The sequence below is a fragment of the Otolemur garnettii genome, unplaced genomic scaffold (genome assembly GCF_000181295.1).
Source record: "Otolemur garnettii isolate 467f Iridium unplaced genomic scaffold, OtoGar3 scaffold00247, whole genome shotgun sequence".
NCBI lineage: Eukaryota > Metazoa > Chordata > Mammalia > Primates > Galagidae > Otolemur > Otolemur garnettii.
Window position 1 is genome coordinate 1,157,151 of NW_003852642.1, and position 18,191 is coordinate 1,175,341.

Consider the following 18,191-nt stretch of genomic DNA (forward strand, 5'->3'; position numbering starts at 1 on the left):
ATGTGGGACTAAAGAATGAAAGAAAAATCCTGATTTCACTCTTGGAAAATTCTAGGGTAAAAAATATAATCCAATTCACCTTCAATTCATGTGCAGATCCAGGCAATTCACCTATTACTCATTAGGACATACATCAACCCACACATCTTGGGATTCGTTTCAAACATTATATTAATAAAATACCTTACAAAGTCATCAATAAAAGTGAAATGTGTATTGATATATTTGGGGGGCCATCCCAATACATTTCTCTTTTGAAAATTACTGTTGTCTCTCATTGTCCTGTGTGTGCTGTCTCTCTCTATGTCTTAGAAGAATCAAAGGAATGTTGACGAAAATGTTTACTGGAGAGTCAAAGATAAGCAGGAATTAGGCGGATAGAAATAAGTAAGAGAAAAGGAAATAAAAGTGCCAGTAGTCTTCTAAAGGAATCCATCAGAAATTAGGTGCTGCTGCCATATGCATGAGCAATGGTGTCACCTGCATGACAATCCTTACCTTTCCTTCCACAAGACAGCGTCAGGGTGACCATCAAGTTCATGTGCAGTTTTAAATTTTACATGAACTTTATGGCCTCCTTGTATCTGAAACAAGGCAACTTTGGAAGATTAAGAATTTTGTTTGGACTCTAAAACCCTATACTAAAATCTCATCCTTAGCTCCCAGTGACAGTGTGAGCATGGAGAAATTCCTTGTCCTCCCACACCAAAGAATAACTAAGATTGACCAAAATTTCACATATGACTTGTTCAACTCCATGAACATGCAGGGGCTGCAGAGTGCTCTTGTAAGAGATACATTCAAATGAATTTTAGTAAATTAAAATTTGTATTATATGTGAAGAATCATACTTTTGAAATGTGACTTATAGCTTTTATTCATATGACAAAATGAAAACAGATTTATAAAATCAATGCTTTAATAATGGGCCCCCAGCAAGAAAGTAGAGTTTTGTGATACCATCTGTCTATCTAGCCACATATGGGAAGGAACCCACAGGGTGGCAGATTGATCCCTCTTCCCTATTGTTGAATACCTTATTGCCACTCCCTGAAGCTCTGTTGCCTGGCAACCCTACCTGGCGCTGGAGGTGGCCACAAATACCCCCTGAAAAGGCCATGACAAAGCCTAGATGAGGGCTGTCCAGAAAGAAGCCAGCCATTGTTAATACTGTCTTTCATAGGCCATGGCTGGATACTTTCTGGACATATTACACACACCCCCCAAATACTCTTTTGTTGAAATCAAGTTCAGAGAGACTCAATATTCTCTTGTATAAGAAATTTAAAATTCTATTCCTGCCACTGATATTTTGCTCATGGGCATGTCAGCAAAATAATAGTACATTTACCTAAATTCCCCTGATACTCTTATCAATATATTTTCTAGTACACCCTGATGTTTCTCATATTAACTATACAACAAAAACATGGCTTAGGTATTGAGGTATATTTTGTTCCCAATCATGATCCATTCCACTAAGCATGTATCGAATCCACTATAGCAAGTTCAGGCATAATAGGGGAAAAGTACAAAGTGCAGCCTCCTCATCCAAGCTGCGCTTCAAACAGGTATTTCTGTTTGTGAATACTTACAGATATTAGAGAGGGTTGGGTTTATATTTAGCTGATTTGACATAAGAGATAGAAGCCAAAAATACAAAAGCAGGACACAGTGAGATTTTAACTGAAGCCTGATAGATTTGTAAAAGTAAAATAAAAGCCAGTTCTTTAACTCTCATAGCTAAAATCATAAAGTGTCAGACACCGTGAGAACAGCATTACAAATTTTAGTAAGCAAGCGAAAGAAGAGGCCAAGTTCTAAAGCAGCTATTACACGTTATTATGTATTGTTATATAACCTACATAACAACTTGCAAAAAAACTGCAGTATCCTTTATTCATGAGAAAACCGAGACCCAGTTAGATATATAACACCACCCAGTTCGCATAGTTACTGGGAGCACCAGGATTCAAAGCCGGACTTCTCTGCCTCTATACTACGTGCTCTTTCTCTGTGACACTAGTGCAACCTCATCATGATATGCCGTGATTCTGGAAAATTTACCCCCTGGAAATTATATGAGATAGAATCTTTTTCTAGTTGAATTTTTAAAGATGCAATGCTCAACATGTAAAATTATAAAAAGAAACTAAGGTTAGTTATAAATAAATTACCTAACTCATAAAATACATATAAAATGTGTAATCCACCATCAGAAAACAAAACAAAATCTGAAACCACAGGAAAATATAACTACTGGCTGTTTGAAAGTTAATTTTCTCTCTGTCTAATGATTTTCCAAAGTTTTAAATATAATTTTTCATTTTACTGTCCCTCTTCTGATTGTTATCCTTCATTAAGAAAATAATACAACTTAAAGCTGTGTTGACTAATATATGTAGGAAATTCTTCCTGTTTTCTCTGTTATGTTTTCTGAGAAACATGTGATTCAATTTGCAATATTTTGAGTAAAATAAAGCTTCTCTCATATTTTAATATTAAGGCATAATTTTCCAATGTAATACAGGTTGAATAATATTTTGTAAGAGATATAAAACTTTCCCTCTTACCTGTGCAAATAAACTGCTCATTCCATAATGTACATAACAAATATTAGGCATTTGGATTTGGATTCTTATACTAGCTTCTCAAGCTCTCTAATCCACAAGGATGCCCCACAAAGGAAACTCCCTAAATCTTTTCTGGGTCAGAAATATATTGAGTTTTTTTTGTAGTCCACAAGTCCATTTTCTGGAGTAATGAACTGCATGATGAAATGATTACATGAAGGAAATTTGGCCTTTGATCAAAAAAGAAAAACCAAGTATCCCTCAGTGGAAAAATGTCTAATGATGGCAGACGTAGTCCAAGCTCTGATGCTAAATAACTATACGTTGTTGAGATGCTAAATTCTCTGACATCAAATTTCTTCTTCCTGGGAATATAACTTGTGGATTCTTTAAAAATTCCATAAACATGTACATAATAGTATAAAAGAATAACTTATAAGTTACAGTCTTCCTAAAGTTTGGTTATTTAACTTGAAAGTGCTATCCTCCAAGTGGCATGCCTAAGAAATAGATGCAAGCTTGTTCAGTGTTCAATAGAGTTGATAAGAAATAAGCACACGGATAGGAAGGAGTGGTAGAGCCGTATGCAGACAGCAGTAGCTCATGTCGTTGAACATGAGAATGTTAGTGCTCTGCAGGAATACGCTTCACAGTCTTGGAGCCACACAGGGACTTAAGTTTGGGATCTCGTACCTGCATGGACCATTAGTACCTGGCTAAGGAACATACGAAAGCCTTGGAAAAAATATGGGAAATATATGGATGCCTAAGCTCCATGTTCAGAGAATGTAAGTTAGTAGACATAAAATATTGGGTATGGAATCACAATGTAAAAATAGAAAGAAAGAAAAAGAAGAGAAATCTGGGCTCAGTGCCCGTAGCACAGTGATTATGGGTGCCAGCCACAGACACCAAGGCTGGCGGGTTTGAACCCAGCCCAGGCCAGTTAAGCAGCGATGACAACTGCAACAGAAAAATAGCTGGGTGTTTTAATGGGCACCTGTAGTCCCAGCTATTTGGGAGGCTGAAGCAAGAGAATCACCTAAGTCAGTGGTTCTCAACCTTCCTAATGCCGCAACCCTTTAATACAGTTCCTCATGTTGTGGTGACCCCCAACCATAAAATTATTTTTGAATGAAAAATAATAATTACACTCACCTAAGCCCAAGAGTTTGAGGTTGCTGTGAGCTGTGACGTCACAGCACTCTACTGAGGGTGACATAGTGAGACTCTGTCTCAAAAACAAAAAAAGAAAGAAAGAAAAACAAGCTGATACTGGCAGGCAGTGTAATTGTGAACTACCAATCCACTAATTAATTGAAATACTAAAATGATTCACAGATTAAATAAAATTCCAATTAAAGTTAAACAAGTGTTTTTGTTTTTTTTTTTTTTTGCAGAAATTGGTTCTACAGTTTATATGAGAAAGCAGAGAAATTTAATAAAACAATTTGGAAAAAGAGGGAGTCTTTTTTACATAAGAGAATTTGAGATATTCACATAATCTGATTTCAAAATTTACCACTAAGTTAAAATAGTCAAGAGAGTGAGGTATTGGTAAAGACCACAGTGAAATGGAGTAGTGTTGTTCAGAAACAGATTCACACTGTTACTCAATATAAACCAATCACACAAGTCACATTGCACACCATTTGTAATTGCAGAAGTCAAACCTGGCTATTATAAATTAACAATTTTTTTCCCTTTCCTAAAATATGTGTACATTTTTAATGCCTTGTGTATACATGGATATGTGAATTGTTGTGAACATCACTTCATAATACCAGACTCAATATGAGAAAGTATTCACTAGATCTGTTATTTTTAACTTGCCTGCTTTTGTGGCCTATCTGGAGAATGGTGCAAAGTAAAAATCTGTTGGCCTTCTTAGTCTGCCTACCCAATTAAATTTCTCCATTTAGATTTTACATATACACGTATACTTCATATGTTTCCTCACAATTGGATTCTGTTACTAGAGAATTACTATTTTCCTTTGAGGTGGCGTGTTTCCTTGCTTTTCTTAGGGTTGATGTGTGTGCTGATTTATTTGCTTATGGTGAAAAAGTCACCTCTTCCAGTTGTATGGAGTAGGTTTTGTAGAGAAAACTTTATTTGTATGAACGGATCGTGGTGGGTGGGGTCTTGTGTCTTTGGTGGGTGAGTTGGCTTCAGCTCTAAGTGGACACACTAATTGTGGTCTCTGTGTAGTTTCTCACCCACGTTCCACAATAGTGGTATTTGCAGGTTTCTCAGTGGCCTCAGATGATGGAGATTATGGTGACAATGGTGAAACTTGTCTAGGGGTGGGCTCAATGGGCAGATTCTCAGGTCAGGGGCATACCCTACACATGGCAGGTTGGCTCCCTTAGAGTTTGTTGTACTGATGTGGACGCCAGGCCAGGAATGTGACCTCATGTTTGTTCTGTCATCCTGGTGGTATTCCTAGCAAAAGCAGCTTTCTGGGCTGTTATTCAGGCCCAGAATGTGGGCACACAGCTGTTGGCCAGCCTTGGGACATGTCTGCTGAGGACAATCAATGGGGATGTTTCTCAGATTTGGGAAACAGCTGCAAAGCTGTTAAGGTGCCCTGAGGGTGTTTTCCATGGGGGCAGCCCATAGGAGTATTTCTTAGCTCCAGGATATAGTCACACAGCTTACTGGCTGACCTGGTGTGTGTCTCTTGAGGTTGGTTCACAGCTGCTCCTGAGGTCCAGGATGTGGGTACAAGTCTTCTCAGCCGGTTAGGGGGTATGTCTGCTAAGGTGGCTCGCCAGGACATTTCTCAGGTGTAGGACATGGACACATGACTGCTCAGCTCACCCGGAGAGGTATCTGCAGGGGATGGCTATGGGCCTCTTTCATAGGCCCGGAGATGGACACAGGGCTGCTCAGCTATTACTTAGGCTTGGGATGTGGGCACACAGCTGTTCAGCTGGCCTAGAGACATGCCTGTACATCTGCAGTCTATTGACTTGCAACAATGGTGCCAAAATAATTCACTAGATAAAAAAAATTTCCTTCAATCCATGATATAACCCAGTAATGAAGTTAGGCCCTTCCCTGTACCCTGCACAAAAATCAACTCAAAATGCACCAAACATCTAACTATAAGAGATAAAATCATAAACTGTTAGGAGAAAACATTGTTGTAAATCTTCATGACACTGTATTTGATGATGGCTTTCAGGAGTCCAATTCCTGGTGGAAAACTTCTGTGTGATTTTTAGGCCTGTCCCTATATGAGGTCAGCTGTTGACCTAGGCTGGTGGTAGGCTTTTCAGGGACCAGGGGACAAAGCTGCCTTATCCAAACTAGATTTGACGCACAAAGCACTGTAATCTGTAATTGGAGAGCTGTGGAGGAATCCAGCCTCCCTGCCCCGTGATGCCCTTTTGTACATAGCCATGCATTGAATACAAAAGATTTGGTCAATGACAGAGCACCACACATGATGGTGGTCCCAAAGACTACAAAGGATCTGAAAATAAAATTTTGATCAACTCGCAGCATTGAAGTTCTCGTAATGCTGTAGAACAACAACACCTTACTCACGTGCTTGTGGGTGATGCTGGTGCCAACAACCCTACTTTGGTGCCAGCTGAACAGCAGTAAAGCACATACAGTAAAGCACAGTACACAAACCTTGATAGTGACAATGCATGGCTGTGTTGCTTGTTTGTGTATTTCCCCTACCATACGCTTTAAATATTATTTTAAAGCACACTTCTTCTAATTTAAAAAAAAATTGAGGCAGGACACAATTATAAGAAGGACTTTACCTAATGAATGCAATCAGTGTAACCTGGTTCTTTGTACCTGCAATGAATCTCCAATTAAAAAAAAAAAAAAAAAAAAGTTAACTGTAAAACGTGGGACAGGTCCTTCAGGAGTTCTGCCAGACGGTGGCGCTGTGATCACAGGGCATGACAGCTCCACGTGCCCTGCGTGGTTGCCTCTACAGACCTTTCCAGTGCGACAGGATCGGGAGGAGGAAGTTAGTGATATGATATTGTTGATCTTGACCGTGTGTAGGCTCGGGATGACGTGTGTTTGTGTCTCAGTTTTTAACTAAAAAGTCCAAAAAGTTTAAAAAGTAAAAAAAAGAAAGAAAGAAAGAAAGAAAGAAAGAAAGAGAGAGAGAGAGAGAGAGAGAGAAAGAAAGAAAGAAAGAAAGAGAGAGAGAAAGAAAGAAAGAAAGAAAGAGAAAAAGGCTTATAGAATCCTAATGTAAAAAAGAAAATATTTTGTACATCTATACAATGTTTTTTTTAAACCAAGCGATATTACAAAACAGTTATGACTTCTTTTTTAATTTAAAGCTTTGAAGTAAGAGAGTTACAGTAAGCTAAGGTTAATTTTATTATTATTGACAGTGAAAAATTCCTTTACGGAACCACAAAAGAACTTTGATAGCCAAGGCAAACTTGAACAAAATGAATCATCTGGTAGCGTCATGCTTCAAAATTTCAAATGATATTACAAAGCTCAGTAATCAAAAAAGCATAGTACTAACATAAATATAGGCCCATCAATGGAACAGAATAGAGATTCCCTAAGTTGAACATACAATGAAAAAAAGAACAGTCTTTTAATAAGATGTATTGGAAAAGCTGAAGACTGAAATTGGACCACGTCACACCTCATACTAAAACGAGCTCAAGATGCATTAACAACGTAACTGAAAGAACTGAAACTATAAATCTCCTAGAAGAAAACGTATCAATAAATTCCCATGATATTGATCTGGGCAATGACTTATTGAACAGCCCCCCCCCCAAACTCAGGCAATGAAAGCAAAAATAGGCAAATGGTATTACATCAAAATAAATAGCTTCTGCACATACAAAGCAGCTCTTTCCAGAGTACAGAGATAATCTACAGACTTAAAAAATATATGCAATCCATAAATCTGAGAGTGGCTAATATGTGTATCCAAACTATGTAAAGAACTTAACAGCTCAATAGCACGACCACAAATAACACGATTTAAGAAAATGAGCAGGACCTGAAACAGACTTCTCTTTAAGAGAATACGTACAAATTATCTGTGGGACTATAAAAAATGTTCAACAATATTAATTATTCATAAAAGGCAAATTTAAACCACAATGAGATATCTTACACCTGTCAGAATGGCGAGTGCAACAATGATGAGACTTAAAATGAGTCGGGAAGCACATGGAGAAAAGGGAACCCTGTCACAGTATTGATGGAAATGTGAATTGGTACAGAGGTTATAGAAAACTGTAAGGGGATTTCTTAAAAATCCGGAGACAGAATTACCTTATCACCCAGCAATCCCATCTGAATATATAGCCAAAGGATTTGAAATGCTGTGTCAAAAACCTATCTGCACTCCTTTGTGTATTTCAGCACTATTCAAAATAGCCAAGATATGAAATCAACCTACGTGTCCATCAACAGATGAACAGATAGAGAAAGTGTGTTTATGTGCAACAGGATCCTACTGAATCTTAGAAAAGAACAAAATTCTATCACTGGCAACAACTCAATGAATCTGGAGAACATCATGCTGAGTAATAAGCTATGCACAGATAGACAGATGTTGCAGGATCTCACTATGAGTGGAATCCAAATGACAGAAGCAGGGAGTAGAACGGCAGTTCCTGGAGGCCGGCAGCGGAAGGAATGAGAGATACTGGCCAATGGGAACAAAGTTTCAGGGAGAGAGGAGAAGTAAGTTTAATTGAGAGCTACTGCACACTCTGCAGACGATAGTTAATAACACTGGATTGTATATTCCAAAATTGCTGAGAGTGCATTCCAAAAGTTTTTGCCACACAGAGTAAGGTGGTCCTGGATTTTTTATTTGTCTTAATGTAATCGTTCAACATTGTATACAAATGTCATAAAATCACTTAGTACCAAATAAGTCTATGCAATTCAATTAGTCATTACCATAAAATATTTTTAAATAATGTAAACAAATTGGAAAGACATTTCTCACTGAAGACATGAAATTGGTCAAGAAGCACATGAAAAGATATTTAAAAATTATTTTTCTTTTGCAGTTTTTGGCTGGGGCTCCAGGTTTGAACCTGCCACTTCCGGTATATGGGGTCGGTGCCCTACTCCTTTGAGCCATAGGCACCACCCTAAAATTATCTTTCATTACAGAAACACAAGGCCACATAGAGATACCCCTTCACACTCACTAGACTATCTATAATAAAAGAAAAATTATAGATCCTGGCAAAGACCTAGGAAAACTGGAACAGTTGTAGGATGTCTTTAATGTGTACAATGTAAAATGACATATACACTATGAAAATAATTTGACAGTTGACTCAGGAAGTTAAATACCATTATGACTCAGCAATTCTCCCTTGTATATACACAAAGTATATACAGTAAAAACAATAGATGCTCATACAAAAACTTGTTCAGGAAAGTTAATGGTAACATTACTCATAATAATAAAAAGATACTAAAAATCCACTGTACATCTACTGATCAATGGATTAAAAAATTGTGGTATATCCATGCAATAGAATATTAACAATCCATAAAAGGAATGAAGTACTGATATTGCTACTGTTCATATAAGGTAGAGAAATCAGGCACAAAGGGCCATAGATGCCACAATTTAATTTATATAAAACATACAGAATAGGCAAGTCCACAGAGAGGAAAAGCAGATTAGTTGTTTGGGGGGACAAAGGAAAGGGGAGAAGTACTCAATGTTCAATGTGCACGAGAGCTTCCTTCAGGGTGATGAAAATGTTTTGGAACTAGATAGTGGTAATGGTTGTACATTTTGAATGGGACTAAATTTTGTCTGCTTTCTCTATATTAAATTTTAATTTTAAAAAATCAATTAATTGTCTATTATGATTCTGTATTACCATCCACTACTACTTCAGGTAATGTAAAATATTTTTTTTGTTGTTTGAGAATAGGAAATTTATTTTTCTTCATTAATAAAATGGAAAGGGCCATTGTGAGATTACATTGGCATCAAAATTCTTTGAGTTTGACATATCCTGGAAATAAAAACATGTATGTATATAAGAACTTTATGAAAGTAGTAAGGAAGCTATAATTATCTCAGAATCATGATGGCTCATAAAACAATGGCTCTCTGGAATCCTTCCCTACCCACTATTGACACATTCTTGGCCTACTCTTGGCCTGTTTAGAACTTTGAGCTAATTTTCTAAAGATTTTATACATATTTTGGTGCACTTAAAAACAAGAATGAGTCAAGTTTGACTGCATAAATGAGAAATTGCAAGGCTGCATTCTTTTCTCCACCCATGATAGTAAATATTAAACTCCCTAGTAAATATTAAATATTTATGAGTAAAGATATAAACTACTTCTCTAACCTTTTCCATATTTCTGTGTAAAGCACTAAAGTCTTGTTACTTGGTTTTATTCATGTTTACACTATTTGATGCGATTACTGAAGATCACCCAGTTCTGGACTTTAAATTTTTTCCCCAATAACATTATATTATCTATATTTTTGTCAGAATCTCAAAATATATTTAAAAAGTACAACAGGCAGATCTTAGCATCGGCCATTTGCTATACAAAGAGGCCAAGGAGAGAGGTAGACGCGTTAACTCATTCCTCTACCCAGACCACCCCTTCCAAATATGGCTTTTAACACTAGAGTAACAAATATGGCTTTAAGACAGCTGACAGTGTCTTGTGAAATGAACGGTCAAAAACGGTATTCATTGAAATGAACGGTATTCATTTGTATACAATTACTGATGCATAAAAGCAATTTTGGAATTGGAAAAAGAGAATTTTGAAAAAAGCCATTGAACAGATGGGTGGTAGTGACACCTCTATCTTAAGTGAAATACATAGTACTGTTTTGTCATTTTGAAAGTACTGATCTTTACTTAAACCTGCATTTTAATCTTAGTTCTGATCTCCATTAGATGAGCACTTAATTATTCTGGAGATCAGTTCATGGCTTTCAAAATCTCCTCTGAGCCCTGTAGATAAAGCGGAGGAGCTGTCCTCTTCTAATTAGACATGATGGTGTGATGGAAGGACTGGCAAATAGATGCTTTAATAGTTTGCTTTGGTTTAACTTCCAACTAAGAGGGGTGCTTTGCAAATAAGCTTTTCTTTTGTTTTTTTTTTGTTTGTTTGTTTATACCATTCAAATAATATCAGTTAACTATATGGAAATAAAAACCTAGTTTCCACCAAAGATTATAATAAAGATGATTACAATATTGCAGTAGCCCAAAAGATTCAGTTATCAAAGCACATTGTTAAAGCTGTGGTTAAGTCAACTAGATCATTTATTACAGAACAAAAATTAAAGGAAGACAAAGGCCTGAAGAGTAACTGGAACTCTGAGGTATAATCACAAAACAGGGGCAGTCTACTCACCTCTAATGAGGAGTCTTGCTCGCTCCCCATGTGTTTCTGTAATGACACACTAAGAGTAATTTATGGGATTCCTTCTTCCTTTGAGACTCTCTTGAGACAGGGATGTAATTTATAAATTATGCCTAAGGCATTTAAAAACTTCAAACAAAGCCAAGGGAATGTCTGTTAATAATACAGAGCATCTTTATAATCCTGTACAGATAAGGTTAAGTAACTCAGAAATCTGGAATCAAAACATTGCACTGGGTGGCACCTGTGGCTCAAAGGGGTAGGGCACAGGCCCCATATACCAGAGGTGGTGGGTTCAAACCCAGCCCCCCCCCCAAAAAAAATAATTGCATCTGTAGGTCATGAATTTTAGTATTTGTTGTAGCTCTTACTACACCTTTTCCTCACAGTGGCTTTTTATGGCGTTATGGCTGAGGATACAATGGAGAAATCTTTGAACACTGCCTATTACATTGTTTTAAAAATTCTCAAGGGAAAATAATGACACAGGCAAAACTGGAATCAAAATTTAATAGCAAAAAATAGTAAAACATTATCAAGACCCTGAAACAATTCTTCACGAATTTTTTTTCATTTTGAACTTACCCACACACATGCACAAATGTACAACTGCCATACTGACTTCTAACAACAGAACTTTCAGCTATTCGTTATGAATGAAATCCTACACGTTACTTTTCCATGCCTGAGTTTTATTAATATATTGCCACTGATAGTTCCGTGCACAATTCAGTGTTAGAAATTCAATGTTAGGTATTCATTATGGTGGAGATTGCAGAACGATGAAATTATGAACATTCAGTATTAGAAGTTTGGTAGATCATAGACCTGCATTTCTATTTAGGTGTACCCCTTACTCTGGATTTTCTAAAGTCGTGGGATATGTGTGTTCAGCATTAGTAAATGTTGCCAACTGGGTTCCCACACTAGTCACACCAGTGTGCATTCCAACAAGCAGGATGCAATAGTCATCATTACTCAATATCTTTGTCCAGAGTTAATTTTGTTTTAATTTTCTTATCAGTCACTCTGTCATTTTAATTTGTATTTTCTTAATGTGAATAAAATTAAGAATATTTTTGTATGGGGGATGTATATTTATATGTATCTTCCAAAAATGTGCTCATCGTGTCTTCTCTCCACCTTTCTACTGGGTTTCAGGTCAATATTTATGGGTTTGCAATAGTATGAGTCCTCTCTCAGAAATCTACATCTGGTTATTTAGGTCTGATAAAAAAATCCCCCGTGACTCCAAGGGACCCCTTTTGACACTGTTAACTCAGATGAACAAAACTTCTTCAAATTCTACCGAAGTAAGCTTTAATCATATCTAGTTAATTCTTTGGGTATTTTGCTTATAAATTTGTACGTAGTCCAATGTCACAGAGATATTTTCCCCTAAAAGCTTTATTGTTTTTATTTCATATCTAAATCTTCAGTATTTCTGATGTTCATTGATAAGGATATGAAGTGGTTTCTCCCAGGTCCTTTTATTTGTTTTCAAAATAGACATATAAATTATTTGATTACACTTATCAAAAAGATCATCTTCCACCCCCCCTTTGGAAAACAGTGATACCTCTATCATGTCAATTGATAGCCTATGTGTGGATCTGTTTCTGGAATCAAAATGTTATTTCATTGATGAGATTGTCCTTTGGAAAGTATAGCATATTTTTTCTTAATCACTAGAGCTTCGTTAGGCCATGATATGTGACAGTGGAACCTGAAATTTTCTATCTTTATGAATTTTTGCTACTTTTGGCTTTTTGCCTTTCAGAATAATTTAAAAACAGCTGCGAAATTTACAAAATGAACAAGTCAAAGGAGAGAGGGAGAGAGGAAAAAGGGAAGGAAAAAAGGGAGAGTGGGCGGGAGGACGGAAGGAGAGAAGGGAAAAGGAGAGAAGGGAAAAGGAGAGAAGGAAAGATTGACTTGGGATTACATTAAAACCTAGGGTCACTTTAGATGTATTTGACATTATTTCATTATTAAGTCTTCCATTCCATAGACGTATTTGTTGTTAACTGTTATGAGTTTGTGCATTTTAAATGATTTTTAAAATTCTGATCCGTAGTGTGATGAGATCTTGAGTTTATTTTGTTGTATTTATTCATGGTTTAGTTTTTTATTATGATTTTATATATGCAGTATTTCCTTCTATTTTATTTTCTAATTGTTACCTCTGAGATAAAGAGATAATGTTCATTTTTTCAAAATCTATTTGTCATGCAGATTATTTCCTAAACTTACAAATTATTTTTAATAAGTAATGTACACATTTTAAAGTTTTAGCATAAACTTTAAAAATAACAGGTTATGATCTTCTACAGATCTTTATACTTTTTATCTTTTCCTTACCTTATTAATCTCCCTATAATTTCCAGTATAAACTGAATATAAATGGAGAGACTGAGCCTCTTAGCCTTAAGGGCAATTTCAGACGAAAAGCTTTTTAGGGTGGTGCCTGTGGCTCAAAGGAGTAAAGCACCGGTCCCATATGCTGGAGGTGGCAGGTTCAAACCTAGCCCCAGCCAAAAACTGCCAAAAAAAAAAAAAAAAAGCTTTTTAATGTCTCACAAATACATAACATTTCATATAGCAATTTAATAGATATTATTTTTAAAATCCAGTAAGTTACCTTCTATTTTGTTGTATTGGACAGTTTATTCCAAACTGGTATTGGATTTTATCAGAAATGTTTTATCTTTTATTTTTATTTATTTATTTTTTGGAGACAGAGTCTCAAGCTGTCACCCTGGGTAGAGTGCCATGACATCACAGCTCACAGCAACCTCTAACTCTTGGGCGTAAGTGATTCTCTTGCTTCAGCCTCCCAAGTAGTTTGGACTGTAGGCACTTGCCACAATGGCTGGCTATATTTTGGTTATAGTCGTTGTTGGCTGAATTCGATCCCATCAGCTCTGGTGTATATGGCTGGCACCCTGCCCACTTCAGCTACAGGCACTGAGCCCACATATTTTATTCTTTAATATAATGATAATAATTACATAAATGGATTTTCAAATATGAAATCAATTCTTGCTTATATGTAGTACTCCTCTAGTTGTGTCACACTTCACACTTCCTAAATTTTTTTTGTACCCAGGGTTTGTTAATCTCAAATCTAAGGGTTTTAAATATTTAGCATTTGAGAAATTTTCTCCTATCATTACAGACTAAGATAATTACGACTCTGACCACTTCTCTTCCTCTGCTTCCATTCTGATCCAAGCTTCTGTTCTTCTTGGAATGTACCATAAGTAAACGTCCTCAGGATTTTCTACTCTCTGTGCTTAGTATTCTACAAGCTCATATTTGCACAACAGTCATAGCTGTCCTTTAACAAAAGATAGATGACATCACTCCTTAGGCAAACATCCTACAATGCTTCAATTTTCAATCCAAATAAAGAGAAAATTTTACAATGGTCTATAAATCCCTATTTGGTCAATTTCTATATTACAAATTTAACTTTACATCTTCTATTGTTTAATCTACTTTTTCTTCCAACCACATTTGACTATGCTGTCTCTCAACACAATAATCATACTGTTACTATACAAATTTAAAAAACTGTCATAGCAGAGCAGGCTTCCCCTAGATATCTTCATAGTCTACTTATTCTTCAAATATTTATTCAAATATCATCTTCTAAGAGGAACCCTCTGATAAATTTCATTAAAAATTAAATTCCCATCCTGTCCACTTGCTCCATTTTGCTCAGTAACATCTGCCATGTTGTTTACTTTATATAGGCTTCATAAAGCAATTAATTTGCCTATTTAATTTAATATATGGTTATGTAACATACACTTTGCATCATATAAAATCTGCCAAGTATGTTTTTGTGCCCTGTGCTAGGTACCACAAATGAAATAGTGAATGGAATGTACAAATTTGTTGGATTAAAAAATAAAAATTTAGTGATTAAAGAGATTAAAAAACAGGTTATATGAATGGCAACTAAGCTATAATTTAAACTAAATATAGATTAATATCTGAAATATGAAGCAGGATTAGGCATCTCTTAGAGATTTTTGGTTTAAAAGAACTAATAAGTTTCCCTACTTCTTTTTTCTCTTAATTTTTTATTAAATTATAACTCTGTACATTAATGCATTTATGAGATACAATGTGCTGATTTTATATACAATTTGAAATGCTTACATCAAACTGGTTAACATGGCTTTCATCTCACTTAATTATTGTGTTAAGACATTAATACTCTACTCTTAATAGATTTGACGTGTACCCTTGCAATATACACCATAGGAGAATTACCACTGATTATCCTCCCTATGCCCAACCTCTCTTCTCCTTTCCCCCGCCTCTTTCCTACTTCATCCTGGACTATAGTTGTGTTTTATCTTTCATATGAAAGTGTGGGTGACTATATGTTGGTTTCATAGTAGTATTGAGTACATTATTTTTATCCGTCCCATAGCATACATAGTACATATTGGCAGTTGCATAATTTATTGTTACCATTTCATACAATTACTTTTAATTAGAATATTTGCACACATTTTCCAGTTTCTGTATAAGGCATTTTTTACATCTTTGTTCCTCAAACTATAGATCATGGGATTCAGCATGGGTATTACCAATGTGTAAAATAAAGAGGCCATTTTATCAGTATCAAAGGAATGACTGGATTTGGGCTGTATATACATAAAGAATAGAGTCCCGTAGAACACAGCTATCACTGTCAGGTGGGACCCACAGGTGGAGAAGGCCTTGGCCCTGCCTTGTGCAGAATTCATCCTGAGTATAGTAACAAGGATTAGAATGTAGGATACAAGGACTATCAGAAGAGATGAAAACAAATTAAAAGCTGAGAAGATCAGAATTACCAGTTTAATTTCAAGTGTGTTGGAGCACAGCAAAGATATCAAGGGCAGACTGTCACAGTAGAAATGCCTGATGACGTTATGGCCACAAAACAATGAAGTAAAAATCTTTATGATAGTCAGCAAAGACAAAAAGACACTGTAGAGATAAGGGACGGCCACCAGCATGTCACATAACCGCTGTGACATGATGACCGTGTAGAGCAAAGGGTTACAGATGGCCACATAGCGGTCATAGGCCATTGCAGACAGAATAAATACTTCACTAGTGATGAATATACTGAAGAAAGTGAGTTGGGTAGCACACCAATTATAGGAGATCGTATGTTGATTTTTCCCAATATTTATAAGCATTTTGGGCCCCACTGCTGTTGAATAGCCAAGATCAGTGAAGGCTAGATGCCTTAGGAAAAAGTACATGGGTGTTTGCAGCCTAGAATCTACCTTGGTGAGGATGATCAAGCCCAAGTTACCCACAAAGGACACCATGTACACAATAAGGAAGAAGCCAAACAGGGGAGCCTGCAGCTGGGGGCGGTCTGTGAGGCCCACTAGGATGAATTCATCCAGTGCCGTTAGGTTGTCTCCATCCATTCCGTTCACTCAGGAAACCCAGGCTGGGGATAAATATAAGAATAGTCATTAACTTCTACGAGATATGACTAAAAAGAGTACTATGTATGTATATGTTTGTATTACGTAGGAGTAAATACGTAGGAGTATTAGAATATTTTAGGAGATAAAACACTTGATATTAGTATCATTAATACTATTAATACATATATCATGAAATCTACTAAAAAACTCCCCAGTGGATGCATAGAACACTGATTCTTATGGGAAGAAAAAAAAAAGAAAAGAAGAAACAAGATAGAAAGAATAAAAGAGATACAGAGATGTTAAATTTTGTTTTGTTTTAATCCACATGGCTTACACCAAAAATATTCTATCTCTAGAGTATGTTCATTATTGATTACCTGGAAAATCAGTAGAATCTGTTTGTTATAATAATTTGTTAAATATTTTGATTTCATGTTTCATCAATTATAGACACCATTCTTTGTGATACATGCATACAATTGAATTCACAATATGATAATACATGGATATAATTTACACAATTTATTGATAAATACCACTTTTTGGTAGAGTAGGTAACTCACAACCCATGTACCTATACTGAAGCAAAAATTAAAATGACAAAAACCATCAGCATATACTTTTTAAACATCCTAGAACCTAAACAAAACTGACAAGTTAAACAATTAAGAAAGAAGTTAATAGATTTTAGTAAGAGAGTATTGCGGTATTTAAACCCATCTGCATACCAGTCTCATTCCCAGCCCTGCCCAGCCTCAAGAGGTGACATTCCTCATCATGTGCCTGCCAGGTGACAGAGGGGACAATACAGACCTCATGGAAAGGCAGCTGTGTGTTTTTACCTATCTGGTTCCTCAAAGGATCAACTCAAGGGCTAGAATTGGAGAAGCCTCCTGAGTGGATTTTGTTGAAAGCATTTCAAAGTAAATCTCCTAAATGCTACTGCATAAGGTCAGAGGCAAACAGGCATTGGAAAAGCTTTGGAAAGAAGAAGCTAAGGAATGAGATAAATGGGGAATAAAGGCTTTGTAAAGATTCTACATGTTCTTGGAAATAATGAGAGCTAAAAATATGCTGAGGACGATATGAGGGCTCAGAAAGTGTCTGCTACACCCTAAGCTTTCAACTCTGGCTGAACTTTCATCTCCACACACACAGATAGGGGAGACTAAGGAAAAGTTTAAAGTAGCCTGGCACTAATAGTCTAGGGGTTTCTCAAGACAGAATCAATATTAAAAAAATATATACATATATATATGGAAAGTTTTTTTTGGTTTGCATTTTTTTTTAACTCCAGGAATTTAAGCCACTAGCAGACAAATGACCAGATGCAATCAGTGACCATACACAACAAAGACTTATCTTTTAAAACAATAATTTAGAAAAAAGAATCCCTAAAAACAATTTGGAAAAACAAAAACTACAGTCCACAATAACAGAATCCTATGGAGAAATGAAATGTGATTTTCTGGTGAAATCTCATTAAAATATTTAAAAAGACCAATTAAAAAAATATGATGCATGCAAGGAAAAGGAAAATATGGCCCATTCACAAGGAAGAAAAATGGTATAAACTATCCCTGGACAAGCCCAGAAACTGGAGTGACTAGGTTAGGACTTTAACTGACTTGCCAAAATTAGAATAATAAGCATTCCAAAGGAGAAGACAGACAGAATCAGAAGGAACACTTGGGAAATGCTTCCAAAAACTCATAAATTTTATGAAAGATATGAATTCATAGATCCAAAACATCTCAATGGCCTTCAAGTAGGA

At 36.1% G+C, this 18,191-nt stretch overlaps 1 protein-coding gene across 1 annotated transcript; it reads right to left on the bottom strand.

The window, feature by feature from the left end:
- Positions 1 to 15,448: 15,448 nt before the first annotated feature.
- On the bottom strand, positions 15,449 to 16,411 carry LOC100946594 (olfactory receptor 8K3-like). Its single transcript, XM_003802461.1, has one exon. The coding sequence runs from the start codon at positions 16,409 to 16,411 to the stop codon at positions 15,449 to 15,451; it is 963 nt and encodes a 320-aa protein (XP_003802509.1).
- Between the last annotated feature and the right edge of the window lie 1,780 nt (positions 16,412 to 18,191).